This window comes from Erigeron canadensis, chromosome 7 (assembly GCF_010389155.1).
Source record: "Erigeron canadensis isolate Cc75 chromosome 7, C_canadensis_v1, whole genome shotgun sequence".
NCBI classification, from domain to species: Eukaryota; Viridiplantae; Streptophyta; class Magnoliopsida; order Asterales; family Asteraceae; genus Erigeron; species Erigeron canadensis.
In genome coordinates, this window is record NC_057767.1 from 33,379,434 (window position 1) to 33,402,748 (window position 23,315).

Below are 23,315 nucleotides of genomic sequence, written 5' to 3' on the forward strand. Positions count from 1 at the left end.
CGCGCTCCAATCTCGCCTTCTGCAGCCCTAATGTCGTTGCAACCAACAATCTGTTACTATTACTTTGTTGAAGTCTTTACCATGGTATCTCGTTGCAACGCGCGGGTACCATGCTAGTATATAATCATATTTATTTAGTGCTTAACTAGCATCCATGTGTTTAACTTCTGTTTTCTTTCACTTAGTTCTAGCAGTTATAAGACGAAGAATTTTATGTTTGTCATGAGTTTCATTTATGATTTGCTGTAATAGATATAGTTTGGTGGTAAATCTTCATTTGCAAACTATAATTAAGTTAAAAACTAATGAATAAATCTTAGCCACATTTTTCTTTTCTTTCTTTCCTTAATTTTTTTAATTCTCTCTCTACCTTGTTTTATTCATTTTCTTTTTAAACAAGGGTTGATGTCTGCACGTTGCGGCGGTTAAACGGTAATAATAATACAAAACAGTGGGAGGATTGATATGTGTGTGTGTAAATAGGAAGAAAGAAAGAAGTTACTGTGTAATAGATCATGGTAGGGTGTTTATCAAATTATGTTTAGAAATATAAAATTAGAACTAATGTGTTAATTATGGGCAGTATGAGAATATTGAAAAAAGTATTTAGATTACCTTAATTAGAATTTCAATATATTTTACAAGGATTTATAGATAAAAACTCATTCATAAAAAACACTTTAATAAAGCGCGTGACCCAAATGGCTAAGGATAGTTACCGTCAAATAGATCATTCTATCACTAGTAATTTTTTATGACTCATCACCCCACCAGCTCTTATTAATACTTTTAATGACGGAGCCGTACAATATCTATCATCCAGGAATATTATGTTTTTAGGTATGAGTTTTTTATAGAAAAAAATAAATTAAGAAATTTGGGAAAAAATTAAAATGAGAAAATCAAGATAAAAGAAATAAATATGGGAGAAGAAAAGGGAGAATTGACCCGAAGTATAAGTATTACGTATGTCTTACTCTTTAGGGTGAATTGGCCCGAAGCAACGAATTGGCACAATAATATCTTTTGACCACAACTAACTATCGTGGAGGTTTTGAGAGCTACCAAATCATAGGCTTGGAAATTTCACAAAATGATATTGCGAACACACGCAAGATCAAGTTTAAAAAGTTTAAAGGCTTTTGGAAAATTTCAATATATATCACCAAAATAGTCGTTCGAAGAGAGTTGTCAAGTGCACGTCATCTATCTATAATATAACTAAAAGAGGTGGTTGGGGTACACTTGTCATCCATAATCCTCCTCCTTGAGCCTAAAACTCACTTTTAATTAATCTTCTATATTTTTAATATTTTTTTAATATATTTTTGGCCGCCTCTTTAATTGTCATAATTTTTTTTATATTTTGTATTCTTAAATCTCTCCTTTTTTTTTAACAGCATAAAATTAAATATATATACAAAGGACAAAGCTCAAGATGAGCTAGCCTAAAAGATTACATCACGAGAAGAGGATTTAAAAGCCACTCTTCTCATTTAATGTTTATCTTACGATTCCTACTAACAAACCAATGGAAGGAATAATAGACAATACTATCAAAAATCTCGCCATCTCTAGTCTTTGTAGGCTCGAAGATGCAATTGTTACGAAACCTCCAAAGAGTCCACCAAACGATATAGGTGATCGAGAAAATTAGATCTTTGTGCATGGACTTAATATGCCAGCTATCAATAGTATCTACAACCATCTTAGGGGAGTCAAAAATGAGAGAGTTAACCTGGAACCAAGCAGAGATCAGGCCCAGTGTTTTCTTTGCCACATGACAGTAACAAAAAACATGAGCAACAGACTCGATCCCGTTGCAGAAAATGGGACAGAGCAGTGAAGGCACATCTAGACCTCGAAAAGATAAGTTAAGTCTAGAAGGAAGTCTGTCAAGTAACAACCGCCAAACAAAGATATTTGCCTTTTTAGGAATGAATTTGGACCAGCGAGTAGGGACATTACCCGAAGGAAGCATAATATTATCAACAAATAGTCGCAACTCCTTAACAATGAATGTATTCGACCCTTCTAGACTCCAAGTCCACGAATCAGGCTGTTGTGAAAATGTCACTTGTTGTCAAATCTCTCCCTAATTATATATAAACCTAAATTTTATTAATAATTCTATTATCATTATAAAAAAACTCTCACGCGACTTCTCAAGGGAAAAACAAAACAACGTCTAAGGAAAAAAAGAGGTTTATTTTTTAATTTAATATTTTAATTGTTTGTTATGTTTAATTATTGTATTGAATTTTTATAATATTATTAGTATGATTCTAATTTTTGAATTTAATAATTGTTAAAACTTCTCAATCCTTTTACTCATGTTTTATCATATATATTGTGTTTATAAATGTATGTATAACAAGCCTATTTTTAACAATGGAAGGATTTGATGTTCTAATAAGCATCTAATGGTATAATATGGTCCGCAAGCAAGCATTCTCCAGAAAAGTCTACAAAAGTTTTCCTTTCAATTTGGTATTGTTGTGTGTAGTAAGTTTATATATTAAAAAACTGTAAATTTTTTATTTAACTAATGTTGGAAAAAAAAAAGGTAAGCTGGATTCAATATTTATATCCAGTTAATTTTCATATGTTTCTTCTTTAGTTTTTATATTAATTAATGGAATCGTTGCGCATAATACACCAATATATGTATTATGTATACGTTATGAATTGGTAATGAATCTTGATGATCATGAGCTAATTCAACGTGGGGATAAAAGTATTATAAACGTTTCCTTGAAATTTGGCGTATTAATAATATTTCTTAAAATTGGATTAAGAACATGGAAACTTTATAAGAGAACTTACGAGATTTTTTTATGTTTTTTTATAATATTTGCAGGGCACGATCATACATGGCTTAGTCAATGATGAATGAGCAGAAAATTTTAGGAGTACTTTGATCGATGGAGTGACTATCCAGCTAGCAATTTTTCAAGTTGCCTTATTTTAATCGTTTTTTTTTTATTTTTAGTTATTTTAATTTTATTCAATATCTATTTAATATACTTGAATTCCAATTTTTTAGCTTTGATTGATATATTTTGAAACTACCCGTCTATTGAACGGACCTGAACACTAGTTAATAAATATATGAACATTGGACACGTATTGCGGGGGAGATTGGAGAGCCACGACAAATAAATTAGAAATGTCAAAACTGCCCATTATATATGTATCGACAACATTTGACAATTTTTGTCAAGTCAAGGGTCTAACATTTGACAATTCGTTACAACCTAGAAACATAAAGGTCTTGTCGATCCAAATTCTTTCATATTAGTAGTGAAATACTGAAATTTATAATACATACGCTCTAACTTTTTAATATACACAATAGAGGCTTAAAGATATCTAATCTATCTACTTTAGTATTTTTTTCATATTGGGTGCCAATAAAATCATCATTAGAGAACACGGTAAAAACACTTAAAAACATAATTTTGATACAGTAAAAGTCCATAAACTAATATAGTTTATAACTAATTATTGTTATTTAAGTGTATAACAACACATTGATCCATTAAAATGAAAAAAAATCACATTTTTTTGTTTTATGCATCCATTTTGATGAATATGCATACAAGATGGATGCACAAGATTAAAAAACATGATTTTCTCTATTTTAACGAATCAATGTGTTGTTAAACACTTAAATTATCATAATAAGTTATACATACATTATGTTACTTTTATGAACTTTTACTACATCAACATGGAGCTTTTAAATGTTTTCACAGAGTTCTTATTTCAAAGGTATTTTTATTTAATTGGCCCCCTTTTAACATTAATCTATCTACTTATTTAACTATAAATTTCATTCGTTGTTTTTCTTATCCTCATTTCATTTGTAGACAAGGAAATTTTTGAAAACAATACTTGTATAAAAATATAAAAATGCAAACACTTTATTTGGAGACGAATAGTACTTATTTTTATAGCTCAATGGTTAAGTACCGGCTTTTCATGCTAGAGTTTTTGAGTTCGAGACATGGGAAGGACAAGGTATTTTACAAATAAAGTTACAGTGAAGCAGGTTTGAGTCCTGCAGAGAGGCAAGATTTTATCTCGATTAAATGTTGTACCTTCGGGCGGTTTAGTTGGGGTTTCTCCTCCTACTAGGTATTAAGGGTGAATGGGCTCTCTAACACGGACCATTAAGACAACGTAAGCTAGATCCCCTGTTGCGAGAAATGATTCATCCCTTTAAAAAAAAAATTGGAGACGAATAAATTTAATTCTCGAATTATCGATAATAATTACTCTAGAAAGCAAATTCAAACACTCTTATTAGAGGGACGTAGGCCCAATCCCTTTTTTGGGATGCATGTAAGCAACAATTTTGTCATCTTAGGAAATTGCATGTGAACTAAGTAATAGAATTTACCATAGAGTCAACAATGATCTTGCATATATATATAAAATAAATATAGCAAGTTTACACAATCTTTAAACTTGACAATATGAAGATACTTTTAATTCTCCTTATATTTGTCTTTTCATCCTTTAAAATTTCTACTTCACAAAAAAGAGAAACTGAAGAAGCTCTTCTCAAATGGAAAACCAGCTTCATTAACCAAAACAATCCTCTACTATCTTCATGGTCACTTGATAATCATAACCGGAACACGAATTTTAGTACACTATGCACATGGTATGGTGTTCGTTGCAACGATCATGGGAACGTAGAAAGGCTCAACCTTACGGCTTCTAGATTGAACGGTACACTTGATCATTTCGCGTTTTCGTTATTCACTAACCTTACACATTTAGACCTTAGCAAAAATGGGCTTTTTGGTTCCATCCCAGATGAAATCAAATATCTTTATAAACTTGTGTTTCTTGATCTTTCGAATAATCGTTTTTCTGGAACAATTCCTCAAGAAATTGGAATGTTAACAAAGCTAGAAACTCTTTCATTGTATTCCAATCCTCTAGGAGGTAATATTCCTTTTTCTTTAAGAAATATGAGCAATTTAGTTTATCTAAGTGTGAATGATAATAAGTTGTCTGGCCCTATTCCTAGAGAGATTGGAAATCTAATCAATCTAGTGAAGGTCAATATATCGTTTAACTGCCTAACAGGACCGATACCATCTAGTCTAGGAAATCTAAGCAAGCTGTCTGAATTGTATCTTTATCAAAACAATCTTTCGGGTCTGATTCCACCATCTTTAGGAAATTTGAGCTCGTTAAGGATATTATATGTATATATGAACGAACTTTCTGGTCGAATCCCTCAGGAGCTAGGAAACATGAAGAATCTCATTGGGTTACAAATAGGCCACAATAAGCTCACGGGTTCCCTCCCCGGTTCTCTTAGCCAACTGCACAAGTTAGAGATATTGGATGTACATGAAAACTTTCTTTCGGGTGTCATTCCACCAGAATACGGAAAGTTGGAGTCTTTGATTCAACTTTCCCTCAGCCACAACGAGTTTAGTGGTCAAATCCCGGTTTCAATTGGTAATCTGAGCAAGTTAGAGCAGTTATACCTTAATGACAATAAATTTAATGGTTCTATTCCTGAAGAGTTGGGGAACTTGAGCTCTCTTGTTGAGATGATCTTGCTCCTTAATCGGCTAAGAGGTCAGATCCCAGATTCACTTGGTAACCTCAAAAACTTGGAGCAATTTGCGCTTCATGACAACCGATTTTCGGGGTATTTTCCTGAAACAATTAGCAATTGCAAAAAGCTAAAATATTTGACTTTGAGCAATAACTCGATGATAGGTCCCATCCCTCAATCGGTTTGCAATTTGAAGTCCTTGGAGATTCTTGACCTGGGGAGTAACCAATTTAGTGGTGTGATTCCGCAATGTTTGGGTAATTTCAGCCATGCGCTCAAAGTGCTAGATCTTCGGATGAATGATTTCCATGGAAATGTTCCCAGAACATTTCTTGAGAAAAACAACAAGTTAGCAAGTGTAAACTTCAACAGGAATCGACTTCAAGGCTCGATTCCTAGGTCTCTTATGAATTGTAAAAATCTTGAAGTTCTAGATTTTGGAAATAACTTGTTAATGGGTGGATTTCCTCACTGGATTGATACACTTCCTGAACTCAAAGTTCTTGTCTTGCAAGGTAATAAACTCGGAGGAAAATTACCCATATCCAACACCAAAAGCCCATTTCCAAAGCTGCGGATCCTTGACTTATCTAGCAACAACTTCACAGGTCTTCTTCCATCGAGTTACTTCAAGAAATTTAAAGGGATGATGGATATCGATGTAGACCTGTCAAGACCACTATATATGGGAGGAAACTTGTCAATGTATGAAGATAGAGTAGAGCTAGTGGTGAAAGGAAGGAGACAAGAACTAGAGAGGATCCTTGTAGTTTTCACTACCATAGATCTTTCGGGTAACAAATTTGAAGGTGAGATTCCTGACACCCTCGGAGGGTTAACTTCACTTCTGTTCCTCAATCTATCTCATAATACTCTCACGGGAGGAATCCCGGTACACCTGAGCAGGCTTTCACAGCTTCAAGCGTTAGATCTTTCGTCTAACAAGATGGTAGGTGAAATTCCTATGCAACTAGCATATCTGACCTTTCTTTCTGTTGTAAATTTTTCGCAAAATCACCTTCAAGGACGCATACCTCAAGGAGGACAGTTCAATACTTTTGGAAACAGTTCGTATTTAGGAAACAATGGATTATGTGGGTTCCCATTGACAAAGGAGTGTGGAGAAGATGAAGTTCCGTTGTCACCCACTCCTGAAGAAGACGATGAAGACTCGACATTCTTTGATGGATTTACTTGGGAATCTGTTGCAATGGGGTATGGATTTGGGATGTTATTGGGATTGGGTATTGGATGCCTAATGTTTTATTCGGGAAGGCCTAAATGGGTTATTAGGTTCACTGAAAGACAACATTTCAGATATGGAAGAAAATCGAGAAAGAGGTCCTGGAATAACAGGTTTGGAAGCTAGGAGATCTTGCAGGCGCAATCGGCTTTCTCAAGTTTCTGATGTTAGTTCTGTCATATCTTTGTAAACGTTGTTTTTGTTCGATTGTAATGATAGGATTGATAGGCGAAGAGGTAAACTCTTATGTATAGAATATTACTACATGAGCATATGTGTTATTCTGTTCCCAAAACCTCCTCTATATTTGCATTGTGAGTAAAAATAAAATAATGGGGCAATAATAAGCTTTTGATGTAGTAGACACCTTTTAACTGTTAGTGAAGAAACCATCTGAGTCTCAAAAATAGAAAGATCTTCAATTTCAATAAAATGTATAGGGGTATACTCAAACATAAACAAACATTGTGTTCTTGTAGCCAAATTTTTACAAAACCTATAAAAAGTTTGCTTAAATCACTCAACCAAACTTGTATTGATCCATCATTTAGCATTCCACCCCACATTGTTTGAGAATTGGGCCAGATTGTTTTGGCAAGAACGGGTCAATCCTAACCCAAACCAATGAGAAGATTGAAGCCAAAAGGATCGACCACAAAACAACAATAGTTGGAGTCCGGTTTTGTCTTCCCATCAAACCTTTCAGGAAAGGATATAGATGAACAATCACCCAAAATGAGAAGAACAATTTTCCAAACAACGGGCCCCATGACCCGTACCCATTGTTGATTGCATCGGATACTCCTGCCACAACCCCAACCATGTTCAAGATGATAAGTGTCGTTGGTGGGATTAAAAGTGTTGTCCATTTGAACAAATACAACTCCCCAAACTCGGCATCGTCGGCTGCTTTTGATGTGACAGTGAAATTGGTATCAACACCACCAAGAACCTTGAGAAGGCCTTGAAAAACTGCAAAAAGATGGGCAGAAACTCCACCAATGACCCAAAACTGCTCGTTCCTCCACCAATCTTGGATGCTAACATGACTCCACCTGAGTTCGAGTACACCAGTAACTATGATAGAAATGAAAAGTGCAAGAAACCACATGCTTGCAAGATTGTTGAGCTGAAAATTGATTCAAAGACACCAAAAAGTTAGTTAAAAGACCAAAGTACCACCAAAAGGCCTTTCGGCTTAGCAGTATTTGAAATGACACATCAACCAAGAGGTTGTCGGTTCTAGTTTCATTCTGAAAAAATTGCATTTTGGTGGATGTGCCTAAATATTTACCTTTCTAACAATAGATAATAATCAAAACTCAAAAGTACCATCATACTTGTTTAGAATGTCAACTTAGTACGTTTATGAAATGTTCAAAGACAAAAATATACGTATTTTGGGTTTAACTAGTAAATTTCTGTTATCAATTTGTCATCAAAACAGGTAGCCTTTCTTACCGTTGGGATAATAAATTTTCCAGTGAGAAGACAGACAGCCGGAAGTGTACAATATGCAAGCAACGGGATAGAAGTAAAAGGGTAAACAATGGTGTTAATGTAAGCAAGCCTCTCGAGCGTTTTCAACTTCCCAGCCCAGGCATACCAGAGTGGGCAATGGCGGCTCATGAAAATCTCAACAGAACCAAGAGCCCACCGAAGAACTTGGTGCAACCTATCAGACAAATTGATTGGGGCTGACCCCTTAAATGCGGCCCTCTTAGGCATACAATAAACTGACTTCCACCCCCTACAATGCATTTTGAATCCTGTCAAGATGTCTTCTGTAACCGACCCATAAATCCAACCAATCTGTAAAAAAATGGTAAAGATGTCAATCTCATAGAACATTACGTATTGGGTTAAAAATAGCTGACACGACATGAACCTAACCCCAATTAAGTGAATGATAAAAGGGGTGACCTGAAATTGACCCATTTAGCCCTTATCGAATGAAAAAAGAAGTAAAACCCTAAGTACTCCTGAAAATAATGTAAGTTTTGAAAGTGTGCAGTGAAATTGACCTAATAACCCACTGAACAGATTAGATAGGTTTTCTGGACATGTTTAGGTTGTTCAGAAAAACCCGATAGTATGGCAAGTCCTGTTTGAGTCAAGGGGAATTTCTGTGGGGTTCAGATCAACCGAGACTTACCAGTATGCAACCGGTTATTTTAACGAAAAAAGGTATAAACGTCAATTACCTCTTTTCCCCATTCAGTTTTCTCTTCATAGCCACAACTAATGACATGAATGGCTTCTTTGATCAACGAATTACTGTTAGTTCCTTCAGGAATACCACCATTTTCCATTAAAGTTGTAGTTATGAAAACTGGAGACTGCCCAAACCGCTTCTCGAAATTCTTTTGAGACATTAGGGACGATTTCTCCAACTCGTCATAACCCTCAAGCCCTTCTTCTATTTCTTCTAGATCATAAGCAGGTACGAAGGACTTCTTCGAGTACTTCTTTTTGCCTCGAAGCTTTCCTAATCCAAGCAAAGCTTTCAGCCCTTTCTTTTTTGACTTTGACTTATCCTTTGACTTTTTCCTTGAACCACCGAAACAGCAGCACCATGAAGGCCAGCAATCACAAGTCATCTTTTGTCTCTTTTCCGACACTGGGGGGTCATAACCGTATAATGCCTGTCGGTTAAAGACACATCCTGTGCCAACATATACCGGGCCCTGTATCCCATCAAGTCCTCTCATGTTGATCTGTAGAATTTAAACAGGGTTATAGGTACCAAAATGGATGGGTCAGACAAGCCATATAATAGGTTAAGCTGAAAAGTTTTGTACAGGTCGACATGAAATACTTCTTGCCAGCCTGATTACAAAATCATACTATTTCAATAATACTTCATTTTTTTGGAAAAAAATCTTAAAGGTTTTTTACATCAAAGTACATTTCAGGTGATTGTCAACCCGTTTGTGTACGACCCAATTTCTTTTAATCCAAGTATATGGGTCAAAAGTTTCATATCTAAGTTGTTGGTAGATTACTTACATCAAAGAACACGACATTGCGATTGGCATACCGATCGTGGCGATCAATACCGTCAAACCGTTGAGGAAATTGGACGTAGCAGAGCTTCTTACCGAGCTGTGGGTCCATTAAGAAACACATTGCTTCCCTAACAGCTTTGCTGTTGTTAATGTAGTGATCACAATCAAGATTCAACATAAATGGAGCATTTGTAAGCACTGCAGACACTCGAATCTGATAAAAGACACAAAGTAATCAGTTACCACTTTTGTCGTTTTTCCACCATTGCTAAAAGCTTATAATTTTTCAGGTAAATCAAAGACATTGGTGAATCAAACATATACATTCTCAACTTCAGAATTGATACTACAAGTAAGGTGAAGTTCCGAATTTGATACTTACAAGGGCGTTCATGGCTCCAGCTTTTTTGTGATGGTTATAACCAGGTCGTTTTTCACGTGAAACATAAACCAATTTGGGCAACTCTTTGCCTTCGACATCAAGTGCACCTCCGGTTCCTAGATAAACCTGTGAATCGAGATTATGGGTTAGTCTTCTAGACGATTTTCTAGGGTCAATGGGATTGACTTAGGGTCAAAGCCAAGTTCAAGCCATTTCACTTTTGTGAAATTATATTCATATAGAAAACAAATATGAAAACTTGAGGTCAAAGTTAAACATAATACCTGAATCATCCCAGGATGATCCCGGCTATCATTCCCGGGCCATGGTGTCCCATCTTGCATCACCCAACCTTCTTCGGGTTTCTTCAAAGCTTTTGCAACTAACGCATTGATTCGGACCTTAAATTCCTCATATTCTCTCTACAAGAAAACTAACAGTTTAACAAAAGTACTAATAACACTACATTCTACAAAAAAGAGTGACTTTTTGCTACTTACTTTCATGGCTCTACGATCCTTAACGAATGTAGGCTGCACTTTATCTTTCAAGTAGTCAATCTTTTCTGAGAAATAATACTCAGGTGCTCTTGGCTCGATGCTATACTTCTTAGCAAATGGAACCCAGCGTCTAGCAAACTCTGCGGTTTCATTCATTGTATCGAATAACAACATAGATGCACCATCATCTGATATGTAACAGCTTACTTTCTCAACAGGATAATCCACAGACAATATCGATAGGATCGTGTTTGCAGTAATGATTGGTGGTTCTTTTAGAGGATCAACAGAACTAACGAAAAAGTCAACGGGTAAAAGCCCGTTGGGTTCACCCTCTCGCTCAAATCTTAAGGAAAGCCTGTCCAAGTAGGTTTCACGGTTTATAGGGAACCATTTTGGGAACTGATCAAGGATCCAGGATAATGCAAACCATATTTCACATATAACGGATATCAACCATAATGGGTAAGCGTCGTTAGCTGGAGTCATGATACGAAAACGGAAAAAGAATACAAGGATCACAAGGCGTAGCACAATAACTATACGATATGGGTTGATTAAACTAGATGATATTGGCACTTTTCGCCATAAGGGCTGTCGGGCTTCTGCCATGCTGCATTGATAAATAGGTGTATTCCAACTATTAATAAATCTGTATTCCTGTTTAAAAGTCCATTATATTGGAAATACGACGAAACACTTACAGATAATCGTCCTCTTCACCAGGGTCGTTTCCACCATCGTCGGTTTTTGTCACAAGGCCTCGTTTTTGTTGCCTAGTTTTCCATTTCTCGACCCGATCCTTCCATTCGTCCTCTCTATCACCCTCGAGATCCTTTCCAACAACTACATACAAGTATAGGATCATGAAGTTATATATATATATAGTCACTGCATTATAAGTACATTCAATGAGTAGCAACCAAATAAAAATGTGTTCTTTACCACTTCCAGCATAGGAGAAAGCAAAGCCATTAGTATTATTTTGTTTAGGAGCATGAGAGTCACCATTTTCCTGTGATAAATAAAAGTTATTAATTAAACGTTACATTTCAAGATTTTGATTTAATAGTAATCTTTTTCGTTTATCACCAGCAGGTTTGGTAACGTGTCAAAAATAATAAATTTTGAATTGTCGGGTCAAATGAGATGTGTTGACCCGCCAAAACTTTTCTCCATATTTTTTAAATTTATCTATAAAATTAAATTTGACTCATTTGGCGCGTTAAGTGACACAATTCTATTCATAACACATAAGTTGGCATACCGAAGGATCATCCACATGACTCTTATCTTGGGTTTCTTGAGGATTCTTTAACTGAAATTCGTCTTCAAAATCATCTCCATCGTCGCTTTCTTCACCATCTCCAACAACTCGTGGACAACCTATTCACAGCACAACTCCACACATTATAATCAACAAGTACACACTACGCTAACAAAACAAAAAATCATTACCTTTGTGACGTTTATAACGAACGTTGCATTGTGGACAACATTGGTTCCCTTCGCTACGTTCATAAATGTAACAAGGCCGGCACACGGGAAACTTGCATTCATGACAAGCAACAAAAAGGTCACCATTCTCTCTTCGTCCAATCTCGTCACCACATACTTTGCATATGTTGGACAATGTATCATGTTCGGGCCGGTCATGGGAGCCAGTAAAGATGGCAGCCATGACATACAAAAAAAGAAAGAAAAATGTGTATCAAAATGGTGAAGAATGAAGGGGGCTTTTGAAGGAGATTAGTGTGTATGGTGCAAGGCTACCAACTTATGGTTGGGGTGTCTAAGGTTTGATTAGAAGAGAAGTAACAATTGCTGTTTGTTTAAAAGGTACCTTACATTCAAAGTGTCAATTGACTTGATTCCTTTTATTTTATAGACACACACATACACACACATATATATAATATGTAACAATTACAACTAATAATTATATAGGCCAACTGCTAAATCTCAACAAATTTGACAGAAACTGAAAATGTCATACTATCTAAAAAAAATTTATCTAGATTAATTAACAAGTACGTTCTTACCAACAATCTGATAGCAACATTCTACACATTTTGATGTGTCTATAAATCAAAACATATCCTAAAAATTGCAAGATTCGTAAGTATCGTATGGGCTTTTTGTATGTTGCATAATGTTTTGTTACAAAATGAAATAAAAAAGCTAATGTTTTGTTTCAATTTAATTGCCACGTTCGATTAACATAAAGTTTCTCAAAAATGTGGTTGGTAATTCTCTATTCTTTTTTTTTTTTAGAGTTTTGAAGTTATTTATTCCTTTTCTAAAGGCAAATATTATTTTGTCAAAAGCGTAGGGTAAAGGGAACACTTTAATCTCGGGTACCCGTATTGGTACCCATAGTAGCAACTCGCAATACCACAGAGATTCTCACAACCTAAACTTCTATTAAACAGGCTCATTCTATTCCAGGACTTGTAATGACCCATTTATTATCATGCTCTCATTCCGTGGTTTAATAATCATGTTCCACTGTTGCAACGGACTAGGTTCTTTCATATCTGATTAGGTCAATATGAGATACTTGATCAAAGTGTAGCATTTAGATGGACGAGAAAAACAACATTTCCTTTTAAGCTCATATTTATACACCCATAAGGCCATAATGGATATGTGTCGCAAAAACTTGGCTGAGGGTGCGATTGCAGCTAGGTCATATATGCCTGATTTTCCTAGCAAAACAACTAAGTTGGCATGAGCCAGCCCAACCAGTGTTGATCCGTTACCCAACCCATCCAATTTGACAACATAACAGATAATGCAAATCCAATACATATTTACACTAAAACAAATCAAGGTCGCGGCAAAGGTGGAAAATGTAGCGTTTCTACAACATGAAACTTAATACTCCTACCTAGCTAACCCTTCATTTCTAGGATACACCAAAACTGCATCAGGAAATCGCCAACTTAGCGTTCATAACTAATGAGTTGTTTAACTGGAAAGCAAGGTACGATGCCTGTATTTACATTTTGTGACAATTCTCATGATGATTCTCTTGATGACTCGTTTAACTTAGCACGCTTTAAAGGCTGTGATTCTGAAGGGTCAACTTCTACCTGACTTGAAGCTTCTTCAGACGGTGGTCCAAATTTAAGTGGGTCGGGTTGTGTTTCAGTTTTGGGTGGAGGGCTTGAAATTTCATGGGCCATCTCAGCTTCTGACTTCTCAAGAGTGGATGAGGATGTTCGGATTTGGTCCACGCCGAATTTGCATTGCTTCTCGAATATCATCTGGAGGTATTTTCCTTGTTCTTCTATTCTCAGCTGTAAGTTTTTTTGGATCTGCACAAAGATATTATGGTGAGAACTTGGCAAAGGAACTGCTGCATTTTTCTGGAACAACCAAAAATAGGAAGCATAAGCGCAGTTGATTGACTATTATACCTCAAGTTGTTCATGTAATCTCTTTTGAACTTCCACCTGTAATCGTAATGCTTCAGTGATCTCTGAACTCCTGTTATAAAAGGGAAGAGACTTTTAATAAAAGAATTATACTGTCATAGCATGGAGAAAACCTATTGATAATTATATACTTGTCACATAATTTTTAATATATGATATGAGATCCTAATGCAGTGAAGAATAACTGAATAACCAAGAACTGATTATACAAACACTCAAATCACGAAACACCAAACTTCACCAAGTCATCTTGCAGTGACGAATAAACAAAAGCTGATCTAATGGGTTAAGTTTTATCCTAATGGGTCAACCAGACAACCAATATATGTTTAGCTAAAAGGGAAACAGGTCAAACAGATTAAAATTTTCCATAGTGTGTTTATAATGCTTACAGTTACAGCCTTACAGTCTCCTGAATCATTTACTATAATTCAAAGATTACGATTATAAACAATAGTTTTTGCAATCACACTAACTTATTAGGTATATGTAACTAATGCACCAAAAAATCTGCATGTCAACCCAACCCAAATAGTATATTGACCAGTTACCCAAGTTGCACGACCCTTGCCGCCTCTTTTTGAAAGAGCAAAGTTTTACAATGACATCAATAGTGGAATGCGTGAAACATCACCAAAAGTCAATTTCTTAGCAAAACACAAATAAGTTCGACTTCCATTTCAAAAAATTTAGATAAGATGATTCAATGCCAATGGGAAACCAAATAATTAGAACAGGAAGTTCGAAACGCAACTACCAGAAATTTGGTTGTTGGCATATCAAACAAGATGTTAGCATCTGGTTTATATAGTAAATGTACTTCAAAGATTAATGAATGAAATGAGCAAATATTGCATTCTTAACAATAAAAGTAACTAATTACATTTTCTCTCATAATAGACACAGTTTTCGTCGATTTAAAAGGTTGAGTAAACAGCTAACTTACGTTTTCAAATCCAATGTCGATAATTCTTGAACTGGAGTCGACTTTTTCTCTGAAGGTCCTGCAAGAAGTGATTGATCAATTTTGTTACTAGATATCATATGACACCTATCACTATTATCAGATGTTATCTGCATATATACAAAAAATCTTGCGTCGGTGTAGGCAATATGAGTGTCAAGAAAAAAATAATGTGATAATATGATTACTAAATCTATACCAAAAAAAATAACAATCACAAGTTCTTAACTTTTTCTATAAGTGATTTAGGAAGCTAAACAGAATGCACTTTGAGAACCCATTTGACTTATGAAGTCATATACAAGGACGTAAGCAGGAAAATTCAGACGAATTTTAACCCATCTGACCCACTTCATTCATAGCCAATCTTTTAAATTTTACCCATTTGACCCATACATTGACCCATTCAGCAGAATTGCCGCCTCTGGCGGAAAAAAAACAGAAACATGCAGAGGAGACAATAAGGAGATAGAAGCAACAAAAAGTAGAAAGCATCCTGGAGCAATATAAGGACCTAAAAGTATATGCCATTTTTCTCAACTCTCGATAACACTTGGAGATCACTAACGTTCACATAAGAACCGCCAAACTTACAATCCCGGTTGTGGACAATAAACATGGATAAAGAAACAAGAATTTGAAGGAATGTTTTATTTACCTTCTGATGAAGGTTCAGGTTTGTATCTTGCTGTCCGATATTTCTGCAAATAAAACCATATATTTACTATATAAAACAAAACACATTCACTTAAAGTTTGCAACTTATATCAATGGAAATACCAGAAATGTACCTGTAGATGACTTTTTACATGATAAATTGTCAAGCCTTCAACTTTCATAAGCTTTAATACTCCCTTAGGGGTAGCTCCTGTGGTTATGAAACAGTTAAATACAGAAATTACAAGTGTGATAAACTCGGCAAGAATAACAATATGCTTACTTTCACTTCCACCAAGCTTGTTGACTGACTCCACGAAGGCTTCATGAAGTTCTGGTGTCCAACGCATTCGAGGTTTGCTTTGGGACCCACTCCCACATGAGGACGGTGTCATTGGTGTGCAAGAGTCCCCGGGTGATGCAGGAACAACAGCTTTTACTTGCACTGAAAGTGAACTTTTGGATGATTTTGCAGCATAAAACTCCATCTGAAATAAACATGCCCATGGACTTCACAAAATGAGTACATAATAAACAAATGCAGACAAGTTGATACTCCTTTTGAATTGGCAAAAACCAATATGGTTAAGATTTTAAGATCTTTGAAAGAAACAGTAGTATTTTGCTCATTTGAAATCCATTCTATATTTTACATTTCGCAAAACATTGATAACCAGTAGTGAAGCAGACCGACCCAATGGCCCATTAGCATATATAGTGTGCCCAATTAGAAAATGAGACCGTAAATACAAAATCTTCTCCTAATGGAACCAAATGAGTCTATCTATATCAAAACAAATGTGTAAAAACATGAAATGGTACCTTTAGACTTTGGTCGGCAACAGGAGTGTCAACTAGAATCTCATTCCAATTTGGCGTTACACCATCATCTTCAGTAATAAGCTGATCAGCCCAATCCTGCCAATCATTAGGCTTGCCAATATCCTCGGGTGGTGGCAAGATACAATCAACACTATCAGTGTGCTGTAGATCATTAGACTCGATACGACTATTTTCAGGGAAATCAAGAAAATCAGACAGTGAATCTGCAGTCCAGGAACTACTGCTGTTTTCTTTCATATACTCACGGAAAGCAATAGAACGAAGAACTCCAGGCTCCTGAGTTATAAAAGGGGTCTTTTTTGAACAAGTTTCCTCAAGAGTATTGGAAGAGAAATGAAGATGTGAACTCATCCCTGATGATGAAGAAACTATGTGCCCTACACTACCATTAGTTGAAGACATCCTTTCTGAAACGCGATTTTAACAACTCTGCAATTATGAATCCTAAATAAAGAAAATCACAAAATTAATCATATGCTTCTTTTGTAAAAGTGTCCACATAGATGAAGTACTAATGTACTTATCTAAAAAACACAAACATAAATAACAAAAACATCTAAATTTAATCAGAAAAGTTCCAAAATTAAGTTATTTTTCAAAATTTCACCTTCTCACGAAAATAACAAAAACAGCTTATCTTACTTGCAGCATTTTCACTTCAATAACAAATTTTACTTCAAATATATAATTTATAGATAAATAAAAAATTAAATATAAAAAAGTCAAAAAGAAGATAGGTTATCCTAAATTATGGGGAACTAGTTTTGTTCAGATCCGCAAGTTATCAAATAACAGCTGAACGAACAAAACTGATTCACTACTTTTTGTAACGGGGATTCGAAACACATTTTGTTATGAATCTCCGTTACAAAAGGTAGTTAATGAATTACGTGACAAACAATCTGATTCACTAACATTTGTGAATCTACTAAAAAAAGCATATATAAACATATGAATATACGTTACAAAAGTAGTGAATCAGATGTTTTGTCACTCATATTCTTACATACACATATATAAGTGACGCATAAACTTGCAAATTAAGTTAAAATCACTAAACATGCATCATAATCATATCATATCATAGTCATAATAATAAATAAATAAATAAATAAAAGTATCTTTACCTCAGATAATAACTTTCAATGAAGATATTGAAATGTTTTCAAAGAGAAAGAGACTTAGTTATATGGTTTTATTATAAATAAAGTAGGTTGTAACTTTTTGGAGTAGCAATACCTAAGTTTAGGTAAAGTATGCGGTGCGCATCATTTTCTCTCGATTACAAACATAAACATTTGTTTTGTTTTGTCGTATTAGCAATTATGATATGATGAGCCAGGAGCTAGTGATACATCTTAGTTATCAATTGGTGAGAAACCTTTGACAAAAATAACATAAGTTAGGATTCCCTATTAGAAATAACTTTAGGGATAAAGATGTTAATCCTGACCATTGAATTAAAATTAAGGGTCAAAATTCAAAAATGATCTTTGGATCTTGATCTTTGATTTTAATCCAAAGGTTGAGATTGATTAAACTTTACACCTAAAGTTATTTCTAACTTTAGAGAATCTTCATCCTGTTAGGTGAGTATACTTCATAATTTCATATTATACAAAGACGGATCTTTGTTGGGGGCCAAGAGGCCCCTGATATTACATTTTCTCATTCAGTAATGTTAGTTCAACTATATTTTGATCAAAATAAATTATATTATTGGTCTAATTATTTTCGTTTAATTTTCATAAAAATCATGGGTTCATCTATTCTTTTTATATATCCAAAAATTTAAGTTCATTTGATATTTCAATAAATTTAAAAGTTCACTAAATTTACCTTTTTTAACTTTTGTTGGCCACAAGCCATAACCTACCTAGATTGAAAAAAACCTTACCTTAAATATAACAAATGAAAAAATAACACTAGACCTTTATATTCAAAACTTCAACATCCATCCATCGTTGATATATTACAAATAAAATAAAAAGACAATTTTGAGTTAATTTGGACTTCATGTTATAAATAGGGTTGTGACAGTTTAAAAATTAAAATTTGTGTGAAAATTAAAAAACTGACAAAACACACTGTAATGAAACTTAATATAATGTGTTTATAACTTCCCACCACCGACACCATTGCCAAAAATTGTGATACGCTACGGGCGAAGCCCTTAATCGAACGGTTGCGCTGTTCAGGTGGATTTCGCCCTTCTCGATGGCCTACCTCGAGGCATTTATAAAGGGGTTGGAAGCCGGATGACTATGGGAACGGTGTGGATTTGATGGTGGCAATCCAATAGATAGTTTGATGGTTTAATACGGTACATGCACTGCCCTTACTGCCATGCCTCTGTTATGGCGTCAACAGAGGAAGAGCAAATAGAGATAGAGGGAGATGTGGTGGTGTGGGTGTGCAAACATATTGTGTTAGGTTTCAAATCATAGTTTGACCATTATTCTAGTTTTCAATTTTAGTTTTTGAATGAACATTTCACATTATAAATAAGGAAAAGGATAAATCCTCCTAACTAATCAACCTAAAAATAAAGAGTAACGATAAATTATACCACATAAAATGATAAATCTACCATAATATACAAATTTCAGTTCTTTTTTTTTTTTTGAACAGCAAATTTGGGCTCAGCGGCATGCCTTTTCATATATCCAACTTCAATTTCAGAAAAAACCTATAATAGGATACCCATGTCTTCATTTATGAGAGCATTTTACTCAAACCAGGATTTGAACTGAAGACCTCTTACTCCTAGCTTCATCATATATCAATCCATCTATTAATGATAAGTTACAAACTTCACTACATACTATACGAATATGTAATCTATAGATGTGGTATAAATATTGGATGGACATTCCCTCAAGTTGAATTGAGGGTCAATTTAGAGAAATCGTAGCCCTTAGATTATAATCAAGGGACAAGATTTAAATATGATCATTGAATTTTGAGCCTTGATTTTAATTCAAAAATCAAAAAAAAAAAATTATTATGACTTAAGTTAACTTAAAAAAATCTCCATCGATAATTATCAGCTCTAGAAAATAAACACAAATAATTGGCGAATGATGTCACAACCAATGTGTTTTGACAAAACACGGAATTTGAAGGGTGATGATTGGGCGACTTCTATGGTTAAGTTGTCCTTTGGTTTTGCCGTATGCAGCAACAAGAATGGAAAAAATGCAAAGCATACGCTCGATTAGTAGCGCGTGGATAAGGGAGAAAGAGTATGTGACGTAGAATGTTGCTGGGCCCACTTTCTTTAGCCATTCAGTGATTGTTTGGTTGATTAAGGTAAGATGTAGGCGCGTAGGATAGCCAAATACAAATTGTGTATTTGCCAATAAATATCTACAAGACTACAAGTACAAAACGAACGACTCATATGTAAAAAGACGAATGATCTATTGGTTATTTTTTTTTTTAAAGGTGAATTTCGCTTGAAAACTTCATGTCGTGATTCAACAGTGGGAGGTTTAGTATACGTTGTCTTAATTGAGTCCGCGCTAGAGAGCTCCCTTGAAATAGAAATGTCTATTTCAAATACCCGATGGGGGAAAACCCCCTACTAATCCACCCGAAGGCACGACGTTCAATAGGGGTAAACTCTGCCCCCTCAGACTTGAACCTGGGTATACCCAAGCCAAGTCATAGGAAGACTTCTTATGTATTTCCCAAGTCTTAAACCCAAGACCTCTTGCTTGTAAGGCAAGTATTCAACCACTTGAGCTAACTAGGAAGTACATCTATTGGTTACTTATTTCGATTTGTTACTACTTTATCGATAAATTCAAATTTATTAATGTTTGTGTGGAATAAAATATCAGGTTGAAACTTATAAAGTATTAGTTTTTAAGGAATGTTCAATAAAAAAAAATGGTAATTAAAGGAAATGAATGATTGAGAGTATAATGAGGATTTAATATATATATATATATATATATAATTTTTACCCCGCACGATGCGCGGCTCTTGGATTATATTTTCAAAACTTTTAGTATTGAATCAATAAAATCTCTAATAAGCAACGTTTCAATAAAAAAAAATTATACAAAATAATTGAAAATATTTAAAAATCAAATATTTAAAATTTTCTTAATAGTCAAATCCACTGCATAAATGAGTAGACAAACAAAATATTAGAATACATAAAAACAATTAGCAACAGCAATTTTGTGGAATAAACGTGTTATATTGATTTAGTATAAAACACATATTGATATAAACGCTTCTATATGTTAGTAATTAACAAACTTATATATTGAAAAAAAGGTGCTAGCAATTATTTATTTAGAAACAAATTAAAAGTTGATTATTTTATTCATAATATGTTGTGATTTTATTTTATTGATATTGTAACAAAAAAAGAATGTAATATATATTGAATGGGAAAAATTCATAAAGATAACACATAGGAAATATCTTATGTGGCAAAATTAAAGATAGTTTTATGTTGAGTTGGATGATTCTAAAAAGCTTGGTTAATTATTGTTTTATTAGATAGATATATAAATAAAAGCATTCGAAACTAAAGGTTATGTAGTGTTTTAAAAATGAATAGTCGTAATTGATAAAACAATTACTAATATTATACTAGTAGATTGGTACTTTTGGGACAGTGGTAACAGTGACGAGTGGTGGTGTCTTATGTCGGATGAATAGGAATATTAATATTATTCAAACAACTTGATTGTATATTATCTGAATAATATATATTATTATTTCTAATAAATATATTAATATTAATATATTATTTCTAATAAATATATTAGTATTTCTAAAATTAATATGCTGACTATAAACTATTACAAAGTATTCAGAAAGAAAAACCAAGGTTTATCATCCTTTGTTCAATAAATATATTTATTGTAACCAAGTATTCATTAAATGCATGTTAATATTTCTTAAAATTGTGAACAAAAACGTATCAAGTTATAGTTCGGAAATCCTAATAGAATGCACATTTTTTCTTCTCAAAACTCTTACATTATTTTACTACTTGTCGAAATACAATTGAAACTCCAACTAGTTGTATAGTCGATGAATCACCCTCATGCGGTCTTTCTCAAGTTCATTGTCGTGTTAGGGGCACACCTCTCTACCATTCCAGATTGTACTGACAATTTATTTTAAATTTTTAGCTTTTTTTTTGAAAAAATATTAAAATTTTGTTTCTTTCATTATAACATAAATTATGATTCCATATCTTTTAAGAAACATTTAAAGATTAGAATAATCGGATAAGAAAAGTAATATATATCACGTCTGACCTCTTCTCCCTTGTCCCACACTTTTTAGAGTATTGGTTGTGTGCACAAAATGGAGATTCCTTATTAATATTTAAATATAATAATAAAGTTGTGAGGTATGATAATTAAAGGTTAGATAAAATATGTAGTATCTATTTTAGGTAAAGTAGGGGGATTATGTAAAATTTAGGAGGTTATGAAAAATTCAAGGGGAGCTATGTATGTTTATCAAATTCAAAAGTTTAATTTATAACTTTTTTTAAAGTGACAATACCTAAGCTTAAATAAAGTCTGCAATACAGATCTTTTCCCTTACTCCATACAAAAATAAGCACTTGTTAGTATTATTCTTTCTTTTAATCAATCATCATCGTACATCCATAATTAATTAAAGTTAATATTGGTTTTATGCGTATCTTTTTATCATTAAGTATGAAACGATGTTTCGTATATATACAAAGAATGAATGATAGCTTAGTGCATCTTTCTATACTTTTATTTTCATAATCATTGAAGATATAGTTTTTGATCTTTTGCTTTTTGTATTTTAATTCCAAAAACTTATATAGTGAACAAAAGTTTAATTATACCTAATTACCTATATATGTGTCTATGTGATGATTCGTGATATTGGTGGAGTCGTTTTAACTATCTATCTATCTTATCTATCTATCTATCTATATATATATATATATAATACCCTATAAAAGAAATAACTTATTTTTATATTAGGTAATTCTACCTTTGAATTACCAGATTTGCCCTTGAATTTTTTTGTTTTCTTTTTCTTTACGTAACTACCCAAAATCTCTAATAAAACAGACCGTCTTCCCCACTACTGCCGCCGCATTGCGCGGGTACCATGCTCGTATATATATATATATATATATATATATAGGGTAGAGATCCTGGAAGAAGGTGTCTTAAGGAGAGAAGGGAGAGAAGGTCCTATGAACCAATCAGAACGCGACATGTGTCAAAATGAAAAAAATGCGCGGTGACATTTTGGTAAATAAATCAAACTTTTCTGAAGTGATCAGCCTAGGTTCCGATCAGCTTGGGTCTGGGTCAGCTTGGGTTCTGATGAGCTTGGTCAGTCTGGGTTCTGATCAGCTTGGGTCTGGATCAGCTTGGTTGGTCAACATAATCAGTTTGGTTAGCTTGGGTCTGGGACATGTTGGGTCAGGTTGGGGTCTGTTCAAGTTGGGTCAGCTTGACACAATTTACACATAATCTACACAAATGTAGATTATAGGTTTTGGGTCAACTTAGGTTCTGGGTTGGGTCAGGTTTGGGTCAGCTTGGGTTCTGATTAGCTTGGTTGGTCAGCATGATCAGTTTGGTCAAATTGGGGTTAGGGTCTGATTGGGTCAGCTTGGGGTCAGGTTGGGTCAGGTTGAGTTAGCTTGGGGTTGGGTCAGCTT

General features: G+C 34.2%; 3 protein-coding genes across 3 annotated transcripts; 1 reads left to right on the forward strand and 2 right to left on the reverse strand.

Moving 5' to 3' along the window:
* Nucleotides 1-4,481: 4,481 nt before the first annotated feature.
* LOC122609362 (probable leucine-rich repeat receptor-like protein kinase At1g35710) lies at nucleotides 4,482-6,956 on the forward strand. The gene has a single exon (XM_043782412.1). It carries the CDS (start codon nucleotides 4,482-4,484, stop codon nucleotides 6,954-6,956), a length of 2,475 nt encoding a protein of 824 aa, XP_043638347.1.
* A 268-nt stretch (nucleotides 6,957-7,224) lies between these two features.
* LOC122606827 (cellulose synthase A catalytic subunit 4 [UDP-forming]) lies at nucleotides 7,225-12,410 on the reverse strand. Its single transcript, XM_043779699.1, has 11 exons — nucleotides 12,179-12,410; nucleotides 11,988-12,106; nucleotides 11,666-11,735; nucleotides 11,425-11,566; nucleotides 10,721-11,333; nucleotides 10,505-10,642; nucleotides 10,221-10,346; nucleotides 9,840-10,052; nucleotides 9,035-9,547; nucleotides 8,292-8,642; nucleotides 7,225-7,959 (listed from the first exon to the last, which is right to left on the reverse strand). Exons 1-11 carry the CDS (start codon nucleotides 12,399-12,401, stop codon nucleotides 7,378-7,380), a joined length of 3,090 nt encoding a protein of 1,029 aa, XP_043635634.1. The 5' UTR covers nucleotides 12,402-12,410; the 3' UTR covers nucleotides 7,225-7,377.
* A 1,102-nt stretch (nucleotides 12,411-13,512) lies between these two features.
* Nucleotides 13,513-17,835, reverse strand: LOC122606828 (protein PHOSPHATE STARVATION RESPONSE 1-like). Its single transcript, XM_043779700.1, has 8 exons — nucleotides 17,752-17,835; nucleotides 16,604-17,068; nucleotides 16,065-16,269; nucleotides 15,916-15,992; nucleotides 15,783-15,825; nucleotides 15,107-15,164; nucleotides 14,143-14,212; nucleotides 13,513-14,040 (listed from the first exon to the last, which is right to left on the reverse strand). Exons 2-8 carry the CDS (start codon nucleotides 17,024-17,026, stop codon nucleotides 13,741-13,743), a joined length of 1,176 nt encoding a protein of 391 aa, XP_043635635.1. The 5' UTR covers nucleotides 17,027-17,068; nucleotides 17,752-17,835; the 3' UTR covers nucleotides 13,513-13,740.
* Between the last annotated feature and the right edge of the window lie 5,480 nt (nucleotides 17,836-23,315).